This window comes from Leptidea sinapis, chromosome 21 (genome assembly GCF_905404315.1).
Source record: "Leptidea sinapis chromosome 21, ilLepSina1.1, whole genome shotgun sequence".
In the NCBI taxonomy this organism is placed as follows: Eukaryota; Metazoa; Arthropoda; class Insecta; order Lepidoptera; family Pieridae; genus Leptidea; species Leptidea sinapis.
Window position 1 is genome coordinate 868,600 of NC_066285.1, and position 20,890 is coordinate 889,489.

General features: G+C 35.2%; 1 protein-coding gene across 4 annotated transcripts in view; it reads left to right on the top strand.

The window, feature by feature from the left end:
* Nucleotides 1-20,890, top strand: part of LOC126970487 (trafficking kinesin-binding protein milt) — a 92,896-nt gene that overhangs the window by 53,155 nt on the left and 18,851 nt on the right. For all 4 annotated transcript variants that reach the window (XM_050816421.1, XM_050816419.1, XM_050816420.1 and 1 more), the window contains 4 exons: nt 2,657-2,733; nt 5,030-5,194; nt 10,897-11,092; nt 18,076-18,206. In XM_050816421.1, coding sequence (XP_050672378.1) covers nt 2,683-2,733; nt 5,030-5,194; nt 10,897-11,092; nt 18,076-18,206 — 543 coding nt within the window. In that variant the 5' untranslated portion in view covers nt 2,657-2,682. The remainder of the gene's footprint in view (nt 1-2,656; nt 2,734-5,029; nt 5,195-10,896; nt 11,093-18,075; nt 18,207-20,890) is intronic.

A 20,890-nucleotide genomic window follows, 5' to 3' on the forward strand; every position in this document is an offset into this window, starting at 1 on the left:
TAAATATAGCATTTGAATTCGCGGAAATTATTGCCATTATTGTAACAAGCTGTGTGAAAGCCCTCTGACTTCGTGGGAGACTTATCATGAGCACAATCGATATCCGACGTTATTGTAACATTAGGTAAGAGCGAGAAAAAATCAGAAACTCATTTTCGCTCATTACAGATGAGCCGAGTTCCCACTTATTATGTTTTTGTCTTCTGGAAAGTGGCCTTACACAGTTGCGTTGGTGTGTATAACATGCACAGCAAAAAGAGATCTTTAGTAGGCAAACATAAACCACATGTCGTGGGATAGGTACTTTACCGATGGAAGTAGATGCAATTTTGGCCAATATATTTTTATCGTAGAGAATTCTTATTTTCTATATGAAATATAAATGATTTTGTCCGAAATAAGTTTCAAGAAGATTTTTAGCCGATTATCCTTCTGGTGTTTCCTAAGATAACGTGGTGCAGTGACCATTGACAATGAAAATATCCACGGGCTTATTTAATTATGATATAATTTCTATCTGAAATTTACTAAATATTTCTGATAATTAGGAGTACGCGATCTTGGCGATTGTAATATCAAAAATATCGTATATTCAGTAATAACGAATCAAACTGTAACTCCTGTTGAAGATATTATATAAAATTGTTGTTTGAGTATCAATTAAAATAGAATATTGATTTAGCTAGTTTGTTATTTAATTGTTGATTGCGCAACAACTTGAAATGCCGTAAATGTGAATGTTCTCGCTGAAAAAAACCAATTATTGAAATCAATCCGAGTTCAACTCCATTTATCTTTAAACTATGAATAGTCGACATGTTTTGTCTGTTCTCCATTTTTCCCATGTTGCACAATGGAGCATTTTACTTGACGGGTGGGCTCATGCGTTCAGTGTTGCGTACGCAGTCAACAACTTGAACCCGCGGTTCACGCTAGTGCCGAACTGAACCACAAGCGATACTCGAGTGCCCCGATGTTGTGGATTGAGAACTTTGATGTGTTGGTGTAAAACTTGACTTGTAACTTTTAAGTCTAAGATGTCATACTAACGAGTTTCCATGAATACTATTTTGGACATCGATGAAATTTACGCTGGTTAGTTATTCTAAATTTCCTCCTCTATCGTCTATCGTATTATCCCATCGTAGTCGTAGCCCAATCATTTTCAATTTTCAGTGATCTCTAATTTACTAATTACAATCCTTCTGAATTATAACTTCGTGTTGATGGTTTAGTCCAGTTATCGTTAAAGAAATTTATGTTATATTATGTTCAGAATTTGCTAATATTTACCTTGCTACATGTGTTGATACAGTTTGTTAAAACATTGTGTGCTCTTCTCTGAAAGAGCCTATCTCGAGTATCATCGTTGCACCGTGTAATGATAACATTTCATTATTGATCATTTTTTACATTCTTTCTCTTGCAATTTTAATTCAATGATATATTTACTTGTATATTCCATCACCATTTCATAAATATTAAAATTTTTGGTAATGAGTTCTTTCCCTCTTTATTTTTTATATTATCTACGGTTTATTTCAAATAAATGCTCAAACAGTATTTTATCATGACTTTTATATAATTTATTAAATAATTTTGAATATTCTTTTAAGTTTAACACGTTTAAGTATATGCTACACTATCTGTGTTATCAATTATTGAATATTTGACATGCAAAGCGCTTATCAATTTGCCACATTCAGGTATTTTATTAATGAGGCAGTGATTTAGTTGACATACTTATGTAGATTTGGCATTGTGCTAAATTTATAGTTATCGCATAATACAAAGCCGATACCGACCTGAAGTTTCAGATATAATATCCTGTATAACATCGTGACATAGTTATAGAGCCTTATAGTTAAGTACATGAAAAACAATAACACTGTCCTCTGCAACTACTTTTTCATTTTAACATGATTTTCGATAATACAAATTTATTATATTTAATATATTTAGAAGATATCACTCTCTGTGATGCATTGACGGGGATAGTTATGCAATTTTTGGAAAGTATTTCTATGATTTGTTCAAATATAGAATGGCAGTTTCTGTACCTGTAGTTGTAAATATTATAAGTAGGGATGCAAACTGTTTGTCGGTCAAAAATGGAAGTTCTAAAATTATTACCCGCTAAAATATAGTAGATAACGAAAGATGAAAAATTATACCTTTATTTTTAAAGAATGCCTCATAGCTGTTTTTGCAATAAGTTTAACTTACAATGATCATGTTTGCGAAGTGTATACTAAAATATACTTTATAGTATCAAATTAATTTATTATGCATAATTAGTTTAATACCTACAAGTAGAACGACTTTTCTTTTAAGTTTGCTGAATCTGTGTTAGGGAAAATGATTGTTTCGGTATTTAGTATTATATCTAATGTAAAAAATTATACTAGGCTAGTTCACACGGCTATTGGTGTTGGCGTCGCATTCTTACCTTCGTAATTTGTTATTTCAAGATGTAGACAAATACAATTGATAACCATAAATTAGGTATTATGCCCCTATTGTATATTACAAGTATTTAATGTTTACACCAATTATCTTATCGAATACTTTAGTCAGCATCGATTCTGTGCCACATTTGATAAGGCTCAGTTATTTGTTTCGCGCGTGTAGCTCTAATGTGAGTGTATGTTTGCAGTTCTATGCAGCAACAGGGTGAGCCAAATGACAAAAACCTACAATGACATCGAAGCGGTAACTCGGCTCTTGGAAGAGGTGAGTTGTCATTCTGTTGCATTTTTAAATTGAGTGTGAAAATTATTTCGACACGATTCATTATACGGTAAAAAGTTGATCCGTGATGTTTGTGTTATTCGATTTTGTTTACATTGTTTGCTGTTGTCTGTCGGAATGTTACGTCGTTTTTTTTTGTAACAATTGTTCACAATTCTGTGAAAAAGTGATGTTTTGTAGTTCTAATCATTTTAGCTGGCTTATTTACTACTTTAATACCAAACTTTCCAAGTGGAAACTAATATATGTTATAATATAGTTTTCACTTCTCATGAGAAGCATGCTCTGAAATTGCTTATTTGTGCACGATATAGGCTGCACAAAATCGATTTGTGTGCACAAGTGCACAACAGTATCTACTCATAAATGTGTCTATATTAAGGCAAAGAAAATGAGCCATACAGCCAAACACAATAAAAAGTTCAGAGATAGAATTTGTTATTTTATAATATTTACTTTAATTTATTTGCCTCATGTGTTTTTTAAGACATAAAAGATATTAAAATTTTAATTAAAATACAGTAGGTTATTTGATTAATTAAAAAAATATATAAATTACAAAATTAATTTAATAGTAGGCTGTATAGGTCTGGAGCCCAAGCCTAATATCAATGTCGTAAGATTAAAAAACAAAAGCGGCGGGAAACAGGTCTTGTGTTTTCGTGTGTTTATCATTTTTTTCAAATTTGCTCAAATTGTTAAAAATGTCCATGTTATTCTACTGTTTAATTTCCTCGCAATCGAAATGAAAAGCAGAGTTTATAACTCGTCCACAAAACCATTAATCCTCGACATTACTATCAGCTAAAAGTCTCGGTTAAAAAATGGTTCGTTTTGTGCACTCGTTGTAAAATCTACTATTAATATATCGACACAGACGAAATGGTCGCTTTGTTGTGAAAATTCTTTGAACACTTGATTGAAGAAAAGTTTCAAGGGAAGGAAACCCGTTGTAACTGGATTAGGGGTATAGGGATAGGGGATAATTGCCGCCCATTGCGTTTTAACAATACGCCGCCGATCGGTTTTTTATTTTATAGCCTTCTCTACTGAGATAATTCAAATACAAACCGATAATCGGCCGAAACGTTTAATCCGAAGTTGTCGGTATTTTGTAGAAGGGTTGTATTTTTTAAATTGACGAGGAGGACCTTTGTCCTCCTCGTCAATTTACCCCCTGTAACTGTTGACCCCTACGCTTTCGTAGGGGTCAACAGTTGATGATATGTAATCACCGCCGCCTACATTATTTGCCGATCTATAAGGAACGTGTACGCAGTTGTATGTTGCCTTGTCGGAATTATGAAATATTCCTACTTCCTAAATTTTTAATGCACGCGGCTTATAATAACCATCTCGCAGTGAAACAGGAAAATAAACTTGTCACATTAACATACGCGTGAGACATCAGCAGCATCGCCAATATACAAACTCATTTGGTTAGTTATGATTTGTGTTTGCCTGGACTTGACTACTTTCTTTGTTATATTAGTTTAGATGTGATGATAGCAGCTCGAATTGTCGGGGACCCTGGATAGTGATCCAGGGTCCCAAGTGTGGCGTTGCGTAGAGCCATCGCTTCATTGTGTGTCGCCGACAGCATTTATCATGGGAAGTATTCCGAAGAGCTGTTTCACGTGATTCCTGCCGCCAAATTCCACCTTCGCACGACACGCCACAAGTTAGGATATCATCCCCACCATCTGGATGTGTGGCGGTCCTCAACAGTGCGGTTTTCAAGGAGCTTTCTTCCTCGTACTACAAAGCTGGGGAATGAATTTCCTTGTGCGGTGTTTCCGGGACGGTATGACATGGGTACCTTCAAAAAAAGCGCGTACTACAAAGCTGTGGAATGAATTTCCTTGTGCGGTGTTTCCGGGACGGTATGACATGGGTACCTTCAAAAAAAGCGCGTACTACAAAGCTGGGGAATGAATTTCCTTGTGCGGTGTTTCCGGGACGGTATGACATGGGTACCTTCAAAAAAAGCGCGTACTACAAAGCTGTGGAATGAATTTCCTTGTGCGGTGTTTCCGGGGCGGTATGACATGGGTACCTTCAAAAAAAGCGCGTACACCTTAAAGGTGATTCCTCTGGTGTTGTAAGTGAATGTATGTAGGCGGCGGTGATCACTTAAAATCAGGACCCGTACGCTCGTTTGTCCTCCTTTTCCATAAAAAAAATAAATCCAGCAGCTGTCTTGCGTCAGGTTTCGATAGGCTAGGCTATTGCTCGATCAAGCTCGTCTTTCTATACTCTGTTATTTGTTTGTCTATAGAAAGAGAAGGATTTAGAATTGACTGCGCGCATCGGCAAGGAGCTGCTGGCAGCCAACGGGCGTCTGGAAGCGCGCGTGACGGCGCTCGAGGCCGACCTGCGCGGCGCTCGGGACCACATCACCCAGCTCAAGCACGAGCTCAGCACTAAGAGTGATCTACTACAGGTATACATACCCTAACGTTCTACCAGAGGGATACTCCTTTGCACAGGATGCCGGCTAGATTATGGGTACCACAACGGCGCCTATTTCAGCCGTGAACCAGTAATGTGTAAGCATTATTTCCTTTCAGTTTGAAGTACGCCGTACCTAGGGGTTTTTCAAGAATCCTGAGCGGCACTGCATTGTAATGGGCAGGGTGTATCAATTACCATCAGCTGAACGTCCTGCTCGTCTCGTTCCTTATTGTCATAAAAAAAAACTTTTGGTACTGGACGTGATGACAGTACTAATATAATGAACCAATTAATAAATGGTTTAAAAATATATTATCAAATTTATCTTAAAATAGTACAGTTTTGCCTTGTTTGGGCAAGATAATTTGTGTAAAAGTGTGTCAATATTAAATACTGCAATTGGCTATGTTCACTGAAACCCAAATTAGAATGATGACGTCACGGCTCAGTAATCATCACCGTGTCGCTTGAATATTTATTGTTATAAGTAGCTGTAGGTACGCGTTTGCATTGATTTCTGACGTGTGGGGTCATAAGCCGCACCAGGACATGTTTTCGCGCGTTATTTAATGTAGATACCTACATATAAAAGCAACTTTTGTTACAGTTCAAGTTGATAAATAGTAGACTATTCGTAAAGAAAAAAGAAATAGAAAACTGACTACTCTTTTTCCCGCAATAGAAATTACAATCGCCTTCACTCACTCCAGGTACTCAGAGGTGTACCGCACAGACAAGTTAATTGAAACTGTAATTCTAAATGACTAGATTCCCCAGCCATGGAGAGATGGAACTAATTACAGATAACAAGGGTAATACTTCGAAAAAATATATGTGCTTTACCTTACAAAAATTATTTCGAATTTTTCTGTATAAATCGACAATTTCACACTTTTACCCCATTTATATGAAACCATTCCAATGTTTTCTTATTATTTAACGAACCCCTCAACTTCCGCGCATTATATCGTACACCTTGAACATATACATTTCTGTCTTATTAAAATGGTGAAATCGCACTTGAGTTTGACTCATTGAGTGGTAGTAACAATCAATGCTAGGAATGTAACACTAAGGCCCTCTTTCACCACCTTCAAGTAAACTATCAAGTAAGCTAATCACTGAGTAAAGTCAATAGTAACAATATAACATGCGAATTTCACGACCTTAAAGTAACACTAATCTTAAGATTAACTGTCCCGTAACTAACTTGCCACATCTTCTGCCAATTAGCACGGTTACTTGACAGTTGCATTATATTATGTGCCTCCTATTATTATCAGCATAAAAATAAATTATTAGATATGGATTTATTCGATTTGATTGAAAATCAATTGGACGAGTTAGATTATTCTTCCATGGAACAAATACCAAGTATGTAAATTCCAAGATATCACCATTTTTCTATTTAATAATTATAAGATATCTCTCTCGTGTAAAGTCTGCACTTCTCTCTCTCTTTTAATTTTATCCATAATAATGATATTCACACAAGTAACCACTAAATGACAAAAACTGTATTGTACTATTTCCAGATGCTTTCTAGTTTTAAAGGTAAACAAACAACGGGCGCTAAACAGTGGAATGAACGCTCAACATTCAACAAAATCATAAATGACAATCTGCAATGACGTTTGACAAGTGATATTTGACGTAAAATTGAACGAATATGGCGTGTGATAGATTCATTACTCACTTAACCAGTCAGTAGTTACTCAAGACATAAATTTCGCTTGTGAAATTGGCAAAAGATACTGATAACATGTAGCTTCCAATTAACATTAATTGAGAAGTTACTAATCACAGCTTTACTTGGACATGGTAAACGAGGCCCTAAGCCGAATATATTGACAATGCACTGCGCTGGGTCCGACTTGCACATATTGAACCCGCGCTTTTCGCCAATAAGACCCTATTTTAGACATTTGCGCATCAGTACCTTTATATTTTTAAACATTTTATTGCTTTGTGTAATCAATGCTCGTTGAATGTAGTCGATAGTTCTAATAAGGAACTTGTTCTTGTTTTATTAGGCGTGTATGAATCAACGAAAACAAACTATGCAATTTATGAACAACATTGAAATGTAGCATTCTAAAAACAGTACGCATTGATTGCAAAACCTAAAATAAAAAAAAAACCTCCATATAATTTATGCAAGAATCTATGGAAATTCGACCAGTTTTCTATTTCATAATCAACATATTTTATCATGTTTAGTTACGTATTGAAACGGTAGTTTGATTAATAATATGAAAACTTTAGTATTTTACATAATAATTATTCAAATTCATTTCACTAAAATACAAATTAATTAATAGGGTGATATGATGTAATTTTAATAACATCGGTAAGGCGCACTTGAAAAACATTTTGAAATTTGATTATCTTACCACATTAATTAATTAATATTTTCTTAGCATTAAGAACTGAAAACCACTTTATCAATTTAACGATAGGAAGTGTTATAATTGTGAAGAAATAACAACATCAGACCAACAAGTAGTGGTTCCTATTGGATGCGGATGCCAAGGGAAAGAGATAGTTGTAATGTTTTTCGGAAGAGACCTTACTGTACAGAGGCGACTACTAATTTTAGTTCAATATAATATGAATGAAATTAGTATAATTACCTATATACATAATTAATAAAACCTATATTATTTTAAAACATATATTTACTATGCTGTATGAATCTAGAAAAAAGCAACTAAACAAGCAAAATCCACAAGTTTTTCTCCTCTCCGCTTAACAAATCACTCGCATGTCCTTTTTTAAGGTTGGACGCACTAGGTAAATGTTTTTTATATTGTTATTTTACAGTTATCGAATTTTACTGATTTGAACCCAGTACACAAGGTCAGAAAGAGCATAGTTTACTTCGTCAAATGTAAAATCGTTTCGTTTCCCTATAAATAAGAGTAAAGTGTCATCTGCAAACAATATTTTCTTGTTTTTTTTTTGCTAAAAGTTAATCTTTTAGACCATTAATGTTAACAAAGAAGAGGAATGGTCCAAGAATAGACCCTTGCGGTACCCATATAATGAGATGAGTCGCAGAATATGTCCTGAACTTCACATCGATTTTATGATATTATATTGTTTAATTATGAAATCAGTAGAACGAGCGCAGTCTCTTGTATTCCATAGTAACAATTTTTCCTGACCAGTTCCTGAATGTTGAACACACTCAAAAGCCTTAGATAAATCGCAAAAGATACCAAGTGCATTTCGCGTTTCCTCCTAGGTCTCAACGGTATTCTTGCATAACACCTGCATCCGTAATTGAATGCCCTCTAGGAAGCCAAACTGCTTCATATAAAGCAATTTATGAGATTTGAAATAGGTTAGCATTTGGTTAGTAAATTAAATATATATTATAAAATTTTATTATATGTTTATATCGAATCAGGACGAATTCAGGTCAGAAGTGCTATTGAAATTGGTGTTATTTTACTACGTTTTTCATTCACTAGTTAGGAAACACGGCATATTTCATAAAACAATTGAAAAATATTCATTAAAAGTGGTGCTAAAACATAATTTCTCGAAAAGATTTTTTTGCCCCAATTCATTTTGAATTCCTAACCCATCAGGGTCCGATTCAAGTTTCTATTATTTTTTGGGAGCTAACATACTAATATTAAAAAAAATGTTTTGCAACGAGCAGGAGTTTTTAAATAGTTCAAAATGTTAGGGCGTTATAGGGACAAGATACATCGCGAGTCTTTTATATTCTACTAGCTGATACCCGCGACTTCGTCCGCGTACACACATGATAAAGCACGTAGTACTTATAAAAATCTTTATTTCTTAAAACTTTATTAAATGATGATTTATGTATCTACATAAAATAATCTGATATATCTATCATCTACTATCGTTAACAACTGTAGTTAATCTACCAACTATAGTTAGCTAAAATTAAGATACTTTTATCCCTCCTGAGAAAGTTAGAAAGATATAAGAATTCTAAATAATTGTTCATTTGAAACTATGCTTTCAATTTGATTTCTGAACGACGGGGGACCCATCAAAGGAAAAACAAAATAGTTGTTTTTATTCAATTCCGAGCATTTTTATATTTATTCACCTTTTAAACCTTCTCTAGACTAAACCTTCTCCACAAATAATCCAAGACCATAATTAGCCAAATCTGTTTAGCCTTTCTCGTGTTTTAGCGAGACTAACGAACAGCAATTCATTTTTATATATAAGATTAGCTACACTAAAGTACATATTATAGCCTTCTCTTAATACCAGTTGTTGCCTAAACAATCAGGTGTTCGTGACTTATCGATGAAAGCATCGTATTCTACAGTTCTATCGGTTGCGAAAAGGTGTCATTTGTCCCTAGTACTACGGAAAAAGGTGATTTATGATGCCTCGGGGAGTGACTTATGGCATTAGTATACTATTTTCTCATTTAGTTTGATACATAATATAGGCGTTTAGGTTAAGATTAGTTTATTGTGTTATCTAAACTATAAAGTGTAAACTTCACCTATAGAATGTCTCTAAATATGTTTAAGATTCAGAAATTGCCGCTTTGTATTTTCAATTTTAATAACTTAAAGTCGTGCGTGTGTATAACAAATAAATATTGATAATTTGGTAATATGAGAACATAAATATGGCATATTTTTTTTTGTCGCCAGTAATTAAAGTAAATGTAAACCTAACAAAATTTAACCAAATCTTGTCTAGTAGTTTGCCATTGATTTTCAACTTGCACAAACAAAAGCAAATTTTATTCAGTAAGTACACTAGATTCATTGATATTATAATAATTAATAATATTCGCAATACGTATTATTCATTACACGTCTTTATTTCTTATAATGATTATTAATGAGAATAAAGGCTTATAAAATCGTTTATTTCGAAAACGGGAACGCAAAAAATTCATCTTAATAATTACAGATTAAGAATAATCATTGTAGAGTTTATGTATTATTATTTTTTTGGAAGAGAAGGACAGACGTATGGTTCATTGTACTAATGATAAACGTATTAATGATAAATATGTGTAGAGTCAAGACGCACAAGGTAAATAAAATTTCCAAAACTTCTGTAACCCACTTTATGATTAGCTTGTGATGTCTTGTTATATGCGGTATTACATACAAAATTAATTACGCATGCATATCTAATACTTCGCAAAATATAGATGTTAGCTATCTGTTTCTGTAGCGCAGGTCGTTGACATTTGCGTCGTAAATCACTAAGACAACGAGGTTATTAGGTCTCGTTGATGTAGGACTTCGGTATCGGATATAATTGTGGAAGTACGTCTTTGTTGGTTGCGGTGGGAAAATATTACGAAATATCGCGATTATTCTGTTCAGATATTATTGTTTATAAAATACTAATAAAATGGTACTTACTAATTCTTTCTTTGTAGGGTATAAAATCGTAGTTCGCTAGATGTGTTATATTTGAATGTTATGCTTTATTTATTTATTTAAAACATCACAAAATCCACAGAACTTAAATTAGGTTATAATAATACTATTTTGTAGGACTTACATCTAATAACGGATTTACAATATTTGTAATAAGACATGATATTAGTGCGTGTGTGGTTTGGCGAGAGTACGTGTGGGTGTGTGTGTGTGAAATGAGAAAAATGTGAGTGAATTACTCTAATGAATTTAATTCAATTATGAATAAGCTGTGGTGTTCGAACAGGTGCTAACAAATGATACAGAAGATTCACCTACGGAGGAGCGGGAAGAAGCGACGGCGGTTGCGTTGCGGCGTCGCACCGGCGCTCTGGAGCGAGAAAATCGCGCGCTGCGGGACGAGGCGGCCCGTCTCGCCGCCGGAGCGGACTCGGCCGAGCTGGCGGAGCGGCAACTGCTCAGGGACATCGCCACGCAGCTGGGTGAGTTGACTGCGCTGTAGGTCGACGAGACGAGCAGCCCTGCCTATTACTATGTACTTAGTGCCGATTCAGGATTCTTGAAAAACCCAAAAGTTCTGAGTGGCACTACAATTGCGCTCGTCACCTTGAGACTTAAGATGATAAGTCTCATTTGCCCAGTAATGTCACTAAATTCGGTGTCCTTCAGACCAAAACACAATAATGTTTAGCCATTAGTGCTTCACGGCAGAAATAGGCGCCGTTGTGGTACCCATAATCTACCCGACTTCATGTGCAAAGAGGCCTCCCAAAGGTCGAGGTGGCAGTGCGGTCAGCAAGAAAATAGCATAAAAAGAAAGGAGTCCGTTTCACAAAATATCTAAAACAAAAAGGCGCAGTTATGTACGCGGCAGATGATACATTCAGCAGTTATGATAATGTTAGCAGTGCTTTTTTCCGCAACAAGGAAAACAATCTCTTCCGACGCCATACCATGAAATTACTTAATAAATTTTTATGGATGAAGTGGTTGCATCACCCTCGCGCAATAGATTATCGAGAACAATACAACGTTTCATATTATGGTTATGATACTTGTTTGCAAGCAGTGTTGAACTTTTGCATGTAATAACAATTCAATCGTTCGTACTTTTACATTCTCTACGGCAGTTCCCATGTTTTTCTTTTCGCTACATTGGGATGTCAGGAAGCTATATTTGCTACTAGCTGACCTGGCAGACTTCGTACTGCCCCAATCGATAAATAAAATACCTAAACGTTTGTATAAAATAAACTTAAAACAAACCGAAGGAATCCTTCTTTCTAACAACAAACAAATAAAAAAAAATGATCGGTACAAATGAAATTTTAACTTGATTTAAAAATTCCCGCCATTTTTAAATCCGTAACATCTTCAAAAATATTCATTTAAATCATATGCTGTAAAGGGCCATATAGATCTATATTAAATCAACAATGTATTTAAGGTATTTAATTAGATAAGGATGAATGCTATATTGGTTAAAATTGCTTCGAAAATTAGCCATTATTTGTTGTAAAAAGTAAAGGACAAAAAAATGTTATTGTGGGATATCCATAAGAGATAGACATATACCATAGCGGAGTTTTCTGTAGACCTTTTCATTATTTTGATAAATCTCGTAGGGTTCAGCCTGCGTTTGCAATGTCAGCGGAAAAAATGTAATTATTTACGACATCACATTCGAATCCTCAAAAATAACAGTATTTCTCCACTATTTAATGGATGTTATTATACTTGTAAACCTTCCTCTTCAATCACTCTTTCTATTAATAAAACCGCATCAAAATCCGTTGCGTAGTTTTAAAGATTTAAGCATACATAGGGATATAGGAACAGGGAAAGCGACTTTTTTATTCTATGTAGTGATTTAGTGTTTATTATGTATCAGTCTTAATTGGTTCCTTCTCTGGCGACCTATTCTAGAAATATTATTTACATATTCGTTCGCGTTCAAGGATATAACGGGTCTAAAATATGTCACCTGATAAAAAATTACTGGTTAAAATGTCATCTTGAAACGGGAAACAGGAAAAAGTTGTCTGCATTCTCCATGACCATTTCGGGCGAATTACAAGACCATCTTCGAGTTTCTAGGAATCATTTACAGCAATATAAATACATATAAACTGGTACTTGCTTATTGAAAACATTGGCTATTTTGTCAATTTCTTACTTGCAATAAGTATATACCAAACTGAGTCGTTTGTAGACTAAATATCCGGTCTCTCTTAAGAAACGTCTTCTGGTCTGGCAAGGGCCGAAAGACTACTAAAACAATTTTCTTGATATTCAAATTCAAATATATTTATTCAAAATAGGATTCGAGATCACTTATTGAACGCCAAAAACTGCCACACATTCAAAATAGACTGCCTGAGACCTGAGAAGAATGGGCGAAAGAAATTCAACAGGTTTATTTTTTATATACAAATATGGATTCAATGTAATATCGTACAAACGTATCGTAATAGTATAAACATTTATAATTAAAGATACTGAGGGTGTCCGCTTCATTCCCAGTCTGTGGTATCATTAAGAAAATCGTTTATGTTATAAACCTTTCCACACCAAACGTTTTTTAACAATTCTATGAAATTTCGTAACGCATTTTTTTTGTACATTCTCTGTTATCATATTGTAAAAGCATATACATCGCCCAATGTATTATAGATAGAAAAGAAATACTAAGGTAGAATTTACCGCATCGTTTTTTTTTAAATTTAGTGTACCAATAGAAATCTTAATAAGAAGGTAGGTAATAGAAATGTTATGTTCTAATCTGATTGCTTGGTATGCTTGTAATTCTCCGGATTTTGCGGGACTTGTGCAGCAATTTTGTGCCTAGTGACTACAATACGAAAAACGATCGTCATAGTATATTATATTTAAAAAAATACAGCAATTTAGTTGAATATGAGTTACCGATGAAGATAATATATTGGTTGGTATAGGTGTAGTCAGAAATACTGTCCGCCGATCCGATTAATACTAACCCCCTTATTCATAATAGTCTGCTAACTTAAAGCATTGCTAATTCTCACTTTGTCTTCTTCTATTCGCCTAAGTCGGAATGAGAAAAACCACTCCTTAGCGGCTGTTTAAAGTTAGCGGACCATTATGAATAAGGGGGTAAAACACTACTTACTCGATGTTGGTCTTTGAGTCAAATGTGCGGCGATATGTTTACCGCGACTATGTCATTTCTAGTACATACTTATTAAGATTTCTGTGAAAATATTTTCACTTAATTATTTTTAATAGTAAGACTTCTAAGTAGATTTACACCAAGCAGTTATACTAAGTATTATAAATAAATATTACAATACTAAATGTTATATGGTGCCCACGGAGATTAGTTCTTTATGATTTTGCCCTTAAATGTAATGGCTAATTGTCACCCGTAATAAACGAATGCAAAGGCTTTGGAATTAAGTTTATATTGGGTATTGGTTTGTTATTAAAGGACATATCTGTTTGCTATTTCGCTTGGTTGTCCCTATGTTTTATGTATGTATTGGTGTACTTATGTATTGTCAATTATAGCTATTATCACTAAGGGATAATTGAACGATAAGGCGCAATATAGACTTTATGATAGTCCGAAATGTATAAGTGATTTTAGCTTTGTATTGACACCTTTGAGCAAATAATTGCGCGCAGATCTAAAGTGTTTTCGGCCTAGATAAGCTGTATTATTCAATAAACTTTTATCAGTGAATTCCATTATGCTTACTGTACACGTATTGATTAAAGGAAACGTGACAGATACAGGTGTACAATTAGGTTTTACTGTCCGAGCTTGTAACACACTGACTTTTGTGACTTCATAAGTAGAGCTCACTTATATACAATATAAAAAGTGAAAAGAGATTTATTTTTATGGAGAAGGAGGAGAAATGAGCATACAAACGGGTCATCTGATGGTGTCAGATCACCGCGGCCCAAACTTTCTTGCCACATCTGAGGAAAAACATGAGTATTAGCGATTTTGTATAGATGTGAATGAACATACAATTCGAAAAACCCGGCAAACTTTGTTTTGCCATATAAATAAAGTACCCCGCGCCCGCTCATTGTATGAATGATATGTAATGAAATGTTATTGTATGTTATTGATAAGTAATCACCAATAAACATATACTAAAACCTTAGATCATTTATACGTCTAGATAGACTATGACAGCTGTGAAAACGTCGAAAAAAAATTATGTTTAAGTCTAACCTCTATTTTGACCAATTCACGCACACAAACACAAAGTGTAATGCAAATCGCGAGTGTAAGACGTAGCTTATCACGCACACTAATATTCCTGGCCTGTTTTTATCGGTTGTCTAACAGCAAGAGACTATCTATACGTATAAATTATCTAAGACTAAAACCTTCTCCGACGCACACTCCATCTTATGGTATAAGTATTATTCCGATCGGTTGAGTAGTTTTCGCAGTATAACCGAAGAAAAAGGCTCTTAATTTAATAGAATAGATTAATATTGCACTATCGTTAATTATAGCTCTTACTGGTGGCTTTTAGTCGAAAATTGAAGATATTCTGAAGCTTGAAGAGTGAAGAAATTTGAATGGGCTTGGTGAGACAAGGTGGCCTAGCAGCGTGTTGTCTGTAAGATTCGCACCCTGTCAGACCATACTTGTTTCAACTGGCCCTGTCTCGTCCTTGCTGGTGAAGGTGAAGCAAATTGAGTGTTCATATCAGATATATGTCATCTACTGTGGAGCTGTTTGGATTTTTTTTTATGTTTGTTGTATATTCGTACTTTGTCTACACCATTCTTTTGCCCTGTGCTTCTCCGAGGCATAAAAAGAATAGGGAAGTCCCAGGCCCAAGGGTGTCGTAAGAGACGGCTTAGAGCCGGCTTCATTGTGGGTACCACAATGGTGCCTTTTTCTGCCGTGAAGTAGTAATGTGTAAGCATTATTAAGGGCGCCGTAGCTAGTGAATTTACTGGGAAAATGAGACTTAACATCTTATGTCTCATGGTGACGAGCGCAGTTGTAGTGCTGCTCAGAACTTTTGAATTTCAACAATATTGAGCGGCACTGCATTGTAATAGGCAGGGTGTATCAATTACCATTACAACATTTTTTTTTTGTGTATTCTTACTTTATCTACGCCTGTTTTTACCCTTTTAATGCTTAAATAATTTGACAGGCCCAAAGGTTTATGTGTTAATTAGCGTTTTTAAGACACGAATACGATTATTACGTAATTATTTATTTTAATCTATTATCTATGTAGATACTGATGACGTCACGTTTCAAAATCACATGGGTAACGTAAATACAGTGAGTACGTAAGACTTGTCTCTTATACTGATCCTTGCCTACCATTATTATTAATATAAATAAAATATTATTCTTGTACAAGGTTTCCATAAGAGGTCAAGTAAATCGAGATAAGGCTGTGTAGATTTTATCTGCGAAGTGTTTATATAAAAATACTTAGTTGTTATTTCGTGTTTATCATAAGAAATATAATTTGTGTGTATGATTTTACTTTATTAATAATAAGGTGTAAGGATGGATATCTAGTGAGAATATGCTTATTGTAAATACCAGTGGGAGGCTCCTTTGCACAGGATGCCGGCTAGATTATGGGTACCAAAACGGCGCCTATTTCTGCTGTAAAGCAGGAATGTGTAAGTATTACTGTGTTTCGGTCTGAAGGGCGCCGTGGCTAGTGAAATTACTGGGCAAACGAGACTTAACATCTTACGTCTCAAGGTGACGAGCGCAATTGTAGTGGCGCTGAGAATTTTTGGGTTTTGAAGAATCCTGAGCGGCACTGCATTGTAATAAGCAGGGCGTAGCAATTACAATCAGATGAACGTTCTGCTCGTCTCGTCCCTTCTTTTCATAAAAAAAGCTTAATCAAATGAGAATTCGTTTCACTGTATTTTAATTTATAGGGTGAATTTACACACCTGGTGATGTTTCATAACTGGTACAAATTTATAATAATTATAAATGATTGGAGACTTGTGTACGTCTTTTTAAAATACAATGACCCTTTTAGGGTTGTGTACGAAGGTTGTCGAACGGGAATCCTGTTAGGATTCTCAGGATCTGAGCCTTAGCTCCACTGTCTGTCCGCCACAGTAATCTCATCAACAGCAAAATATAAGCGTAGGAGTGTGTATATAACCGTTATAAGAACAAATAATAAAAAACCAACACAAAAAAAAATTGAAAACAAAATTTTATGAACGATGCGGGACTCGAACCCGGGACTTCACGCGTTCCGTGCGAGCGCTCTTTCCAACTGAGCCAATTGTTCGACCGACGTATCGTTTATAAAATCTTGTATGCTTTGTTCAATTCTCAGGTTGTGGCTTCATCTACAGGATCTACTTTACAGTTAATAAACCTGCTCAACCCCAATATTTGCATATTAGGAAATTGACTTGAGATATCGCTCTTGCTAATCTAAACAAGCAAAGTATACAAGATTTTATCAACAATACGTCACTCGAACGATTAGCTCACTGGGTAAGAGCGCTCGCACGAAACGCGAGAGGTCGAGGGTTCGTGTCCCAAATCGTTCAAAAAATTTTGTTTTCAAAATTTATTTATGTATTTAATCCCAGAAGTGAGTTTACTTTTCAATTTAAAACATAACAAATTATTAATATAAAACAAAGATCGCCCTCTTATAAGTAAATTGCTAAATGGCCCCCGGTAGATGAAAAAATGATTCCTATTTTGTATTAATTTTCCTCACGTTTACTTTTGAAAATTTTCTTTTACACTAACCACTTAAATTCATAGAGCTGCTTATGTTGAGAAGAATCAACAAGAAACTACTTTAAATCTTTATAATATAAGTTATTATCTTATGATAATAAAATATATGTAGAGAAAGTTAAGATCGACGTTATATTAAACAATAAAAACTAATTATAAATAAAACAAACTTATAAAAATATGTTTTGTTAACAATGAATTAAAAATGCTTATCATGAGCTGCTTTTGCAGAAGTATTCCTGTACGACGGCACGAAACTATTAGCGTTGACTCCGACTCGCACTTGACTAAATACCACTGGGCAGGCTGTTCCATAAGTCTGACAACAAATTTTTGTGCCTATTTGAAGCGCCACTCGCGAGCATCCAGAGAACTACTTACAAATGGCTACAAGGAACATACAATACTCTGAAGTAGTTTTACATTTTGAATTAATTTCGTTCGTTTTCCTACTTCAAGAATCGACGTTATAAATTACACAATTTTTTTTTGTTAACAGTTTGCCACCATTTATGTTGTCCACTAGGTTGTCATCACTAGTATTAATACCGCAGACTCTCGCTACATGGCAAACAGCGCCAAAATGGCGAATATCGAACAGGCACAAAAGCACTTTGACAGCCGCCAGTCTAGTGGCCAATATAGTAGAGGTCAGTGATGTCACTCATAACTTACAATTCTAACGTCTCTAATTGGTTGTAGCGAGTGCGAATTCGGAGGCGAACGTTCTCGGCTCGGAGTTGTTCGAAGAAAGGTGCCGGTCGTCGGAGTTACAGCAACAATTGGATTCGGCTAATGCAAGACTGACTATCGCAGAACGGAATTTACAACAGGTAAGTCTTTCAGACTAATCTAGAGAGTTAAGTTGAAGTCCGTATTCATAAACATTGCTTTGAGTACGAGCTAAGCTTAAGGCAACACTAAATGCCAGCGACCTTGAGCGATATGAGTTCACGGCTGCCCGCCCGCCATCTATGTAACAAAGCCAATATTTTCAGAATTCTTGCGTGGAAAACAGTTTACATGTTAACAATCCTCGTTATTCACTTCTAATCTGAATAAATTAACCTACACAAAAAAGTACAAGCTATAAAAATAACTTTTCTGAGAGAAGTACCAAAAAAATGCGTCACGCCATTCCAAAAAACTTGTTTAACTTCAAAGAAAAGTGGTAGTTCAAAAAGGCTCGGCAGTGTTAACTATAACCAACAGCAAGCATTAGCAACCTACAAATAAGACTTAAGGATATGTATAACAGGATTAAGTAGTGTTCATAGCTCGAAATGCTATACTTTCACCATAAAACTTCTCTAAAAACACCATGTTTGCGTGTTTTCTGCTTACTCTTCGCCTTAAAGCTAAGACCACTTAGGAACCATTCAGGCTATAAATATTCCTTGCGTCATCACAACACCTTTTGTTAGACGCTTTCAAATTCCCGTGTTGCTGTCAATCCGTTCCGTTTTCTTACCAAATAAATTAATAGGACCGCATTTCGCTTAATCATTCATCGATTTCAACTTATTTCAATAAAACTAATAATCAAATAAGTTTTTGATTCTGCTATAATTTAGTATTCTTACTACTGTAAAAGTGTGTTTAGTAAAAGTCGACATTGTTCGGTGTATAACGAAGGTCGAACTTGACCTTTCTATTGGTCATTCTTAGCTCAAGCTCAGTTGTCAAATGACTATACCAAATCATAGATTGAGCAAAGCTGGCACACTCATCTGAGTTTTACTTATAAGAATAGTCTGAGTACGCTCTAAATAAGAGAGATAAACCTAAGAGATTCTGATAAAACATATTTTGTGAAGGCGGACGTTGGAAACATGTCTTTTACTTTTTAGCAAGTTGCCTGCCTGAACATTAAATTATCTTGAGCGAAAATTTATTGAATTGGACGTTATTTTACGGAAATCCATAACTATCCAAATGTTATGAGTTTTCTTGAATGTTAATTCCGTTAAGATTTATGTTTAACCAATTCGACACGTGTTTCGCCACGTATACACGTGGAATCCTCAGGAATGTGGACTCCCAAGAATGCCTATTTGTAACTTACTTGTTACTTTGTTTATCATTGTCACTTTAATATGTATTCTTCATACGAAATGCAGTTGATTCTCTATCCGCGAGCGGTGTCCTATAACGGCCGTTTTAAATAACGTATCTCTAGTTACGGATACATTGCTGTCACCGTTTAATGACAAAAAATAGTTATAATCCAATGCTTTATATCGATAGATTATTGAAAGGCAACTAAGCGTAAAAGGATAGATTTGTCTACCTCTAGTAAGTTGAACTAAGGATTGATAGGTTATTGAAAACGGCCGTTAGTGACCTACCACCTAATATATAAGGTAAGGTAGCAACTATGTCCGTAGTGCCTTGCAATTATTCAATTTTGTGCATATAACAGTTGGATTATTCGAATAGAATTCCAGCATTTTTTACGGTTGTATACAAAACTCACGCTTGCAAGTCGTATAAGATGTTATCGCGTATGCATTTAATTAAAACTTCCCACGATTCTCACATTAGTATGTAAATAGAATTGTGTTCTATTAAGTAATCAACGAACTCTTAACTGATAGGAATGTAACCTGCACTTGCCTTGTTGCTTTCTATTCAAATGGTTTGGACCCTTTACGTGATTTACGCAAGCACCGCTCGAAATGTCGTTTGACTAATGAACGTCGTATAAATTTAAAGTATCTTCTATAGCCTCTGTGACATGAATCTCAGACGTTCACGAAAATCACTGGTATTAGTATGGTTAGTAATATTTATAGCGTAATGTATGACCCCGCACCGAGAAGGTCACCTTGAAAATTAAAGAAGATAATTTGTCTCTGTTATTACACTGGCACCTTTAAACCGACCAGTGGGAGGCTCCTTTGCAAAGGATGCAGGCTAGGTTATGGGTACCACAACGGCGCCCTTCAGAACGAAACACAGTAATGTTTACACATCCACGTCGTAGCTAGTGAAATTACTGGGCGAATGAAACTTCACATCTTATGTCTCAAGGTGACGAGCGCAATTGTAGTGCCGCTCAGAATATTGGGTTTTTCGAGAATCCTGAGCGGCACTGCATTGTAATGGGCAGGGTGCATCAATTAAAAAAAAACGAAACAACAGAACACGTGCATCGTTATACTGCGGCAGTAGCAGGTATGGTGGCAGTAGCAGGTATGGTGGCAGTAACATCCCGGTCGAACACAAAACGTTCAGTTCTACTGCAGCCAATAATATATAAAATTTGGCTTTATATCTTATCAATGATCAATAACCCGGATTTTGATAAAAAAAATAGATGCTGTTTGGCAAGTAAAAACAGAATATAAATTATTATTTGAAAACTTAATACGTTTTGATAGAACTAAATAGCAGGTCTTAATTTTTATTATGCCACCGAGATTTTATACTGGATTTTGTACCGATAAAAAAAGCGCGTACACCCTTTTAAAGGGCCGATAACCGTGCTGTGATTCCACTTGTGTTGCGAGATAAT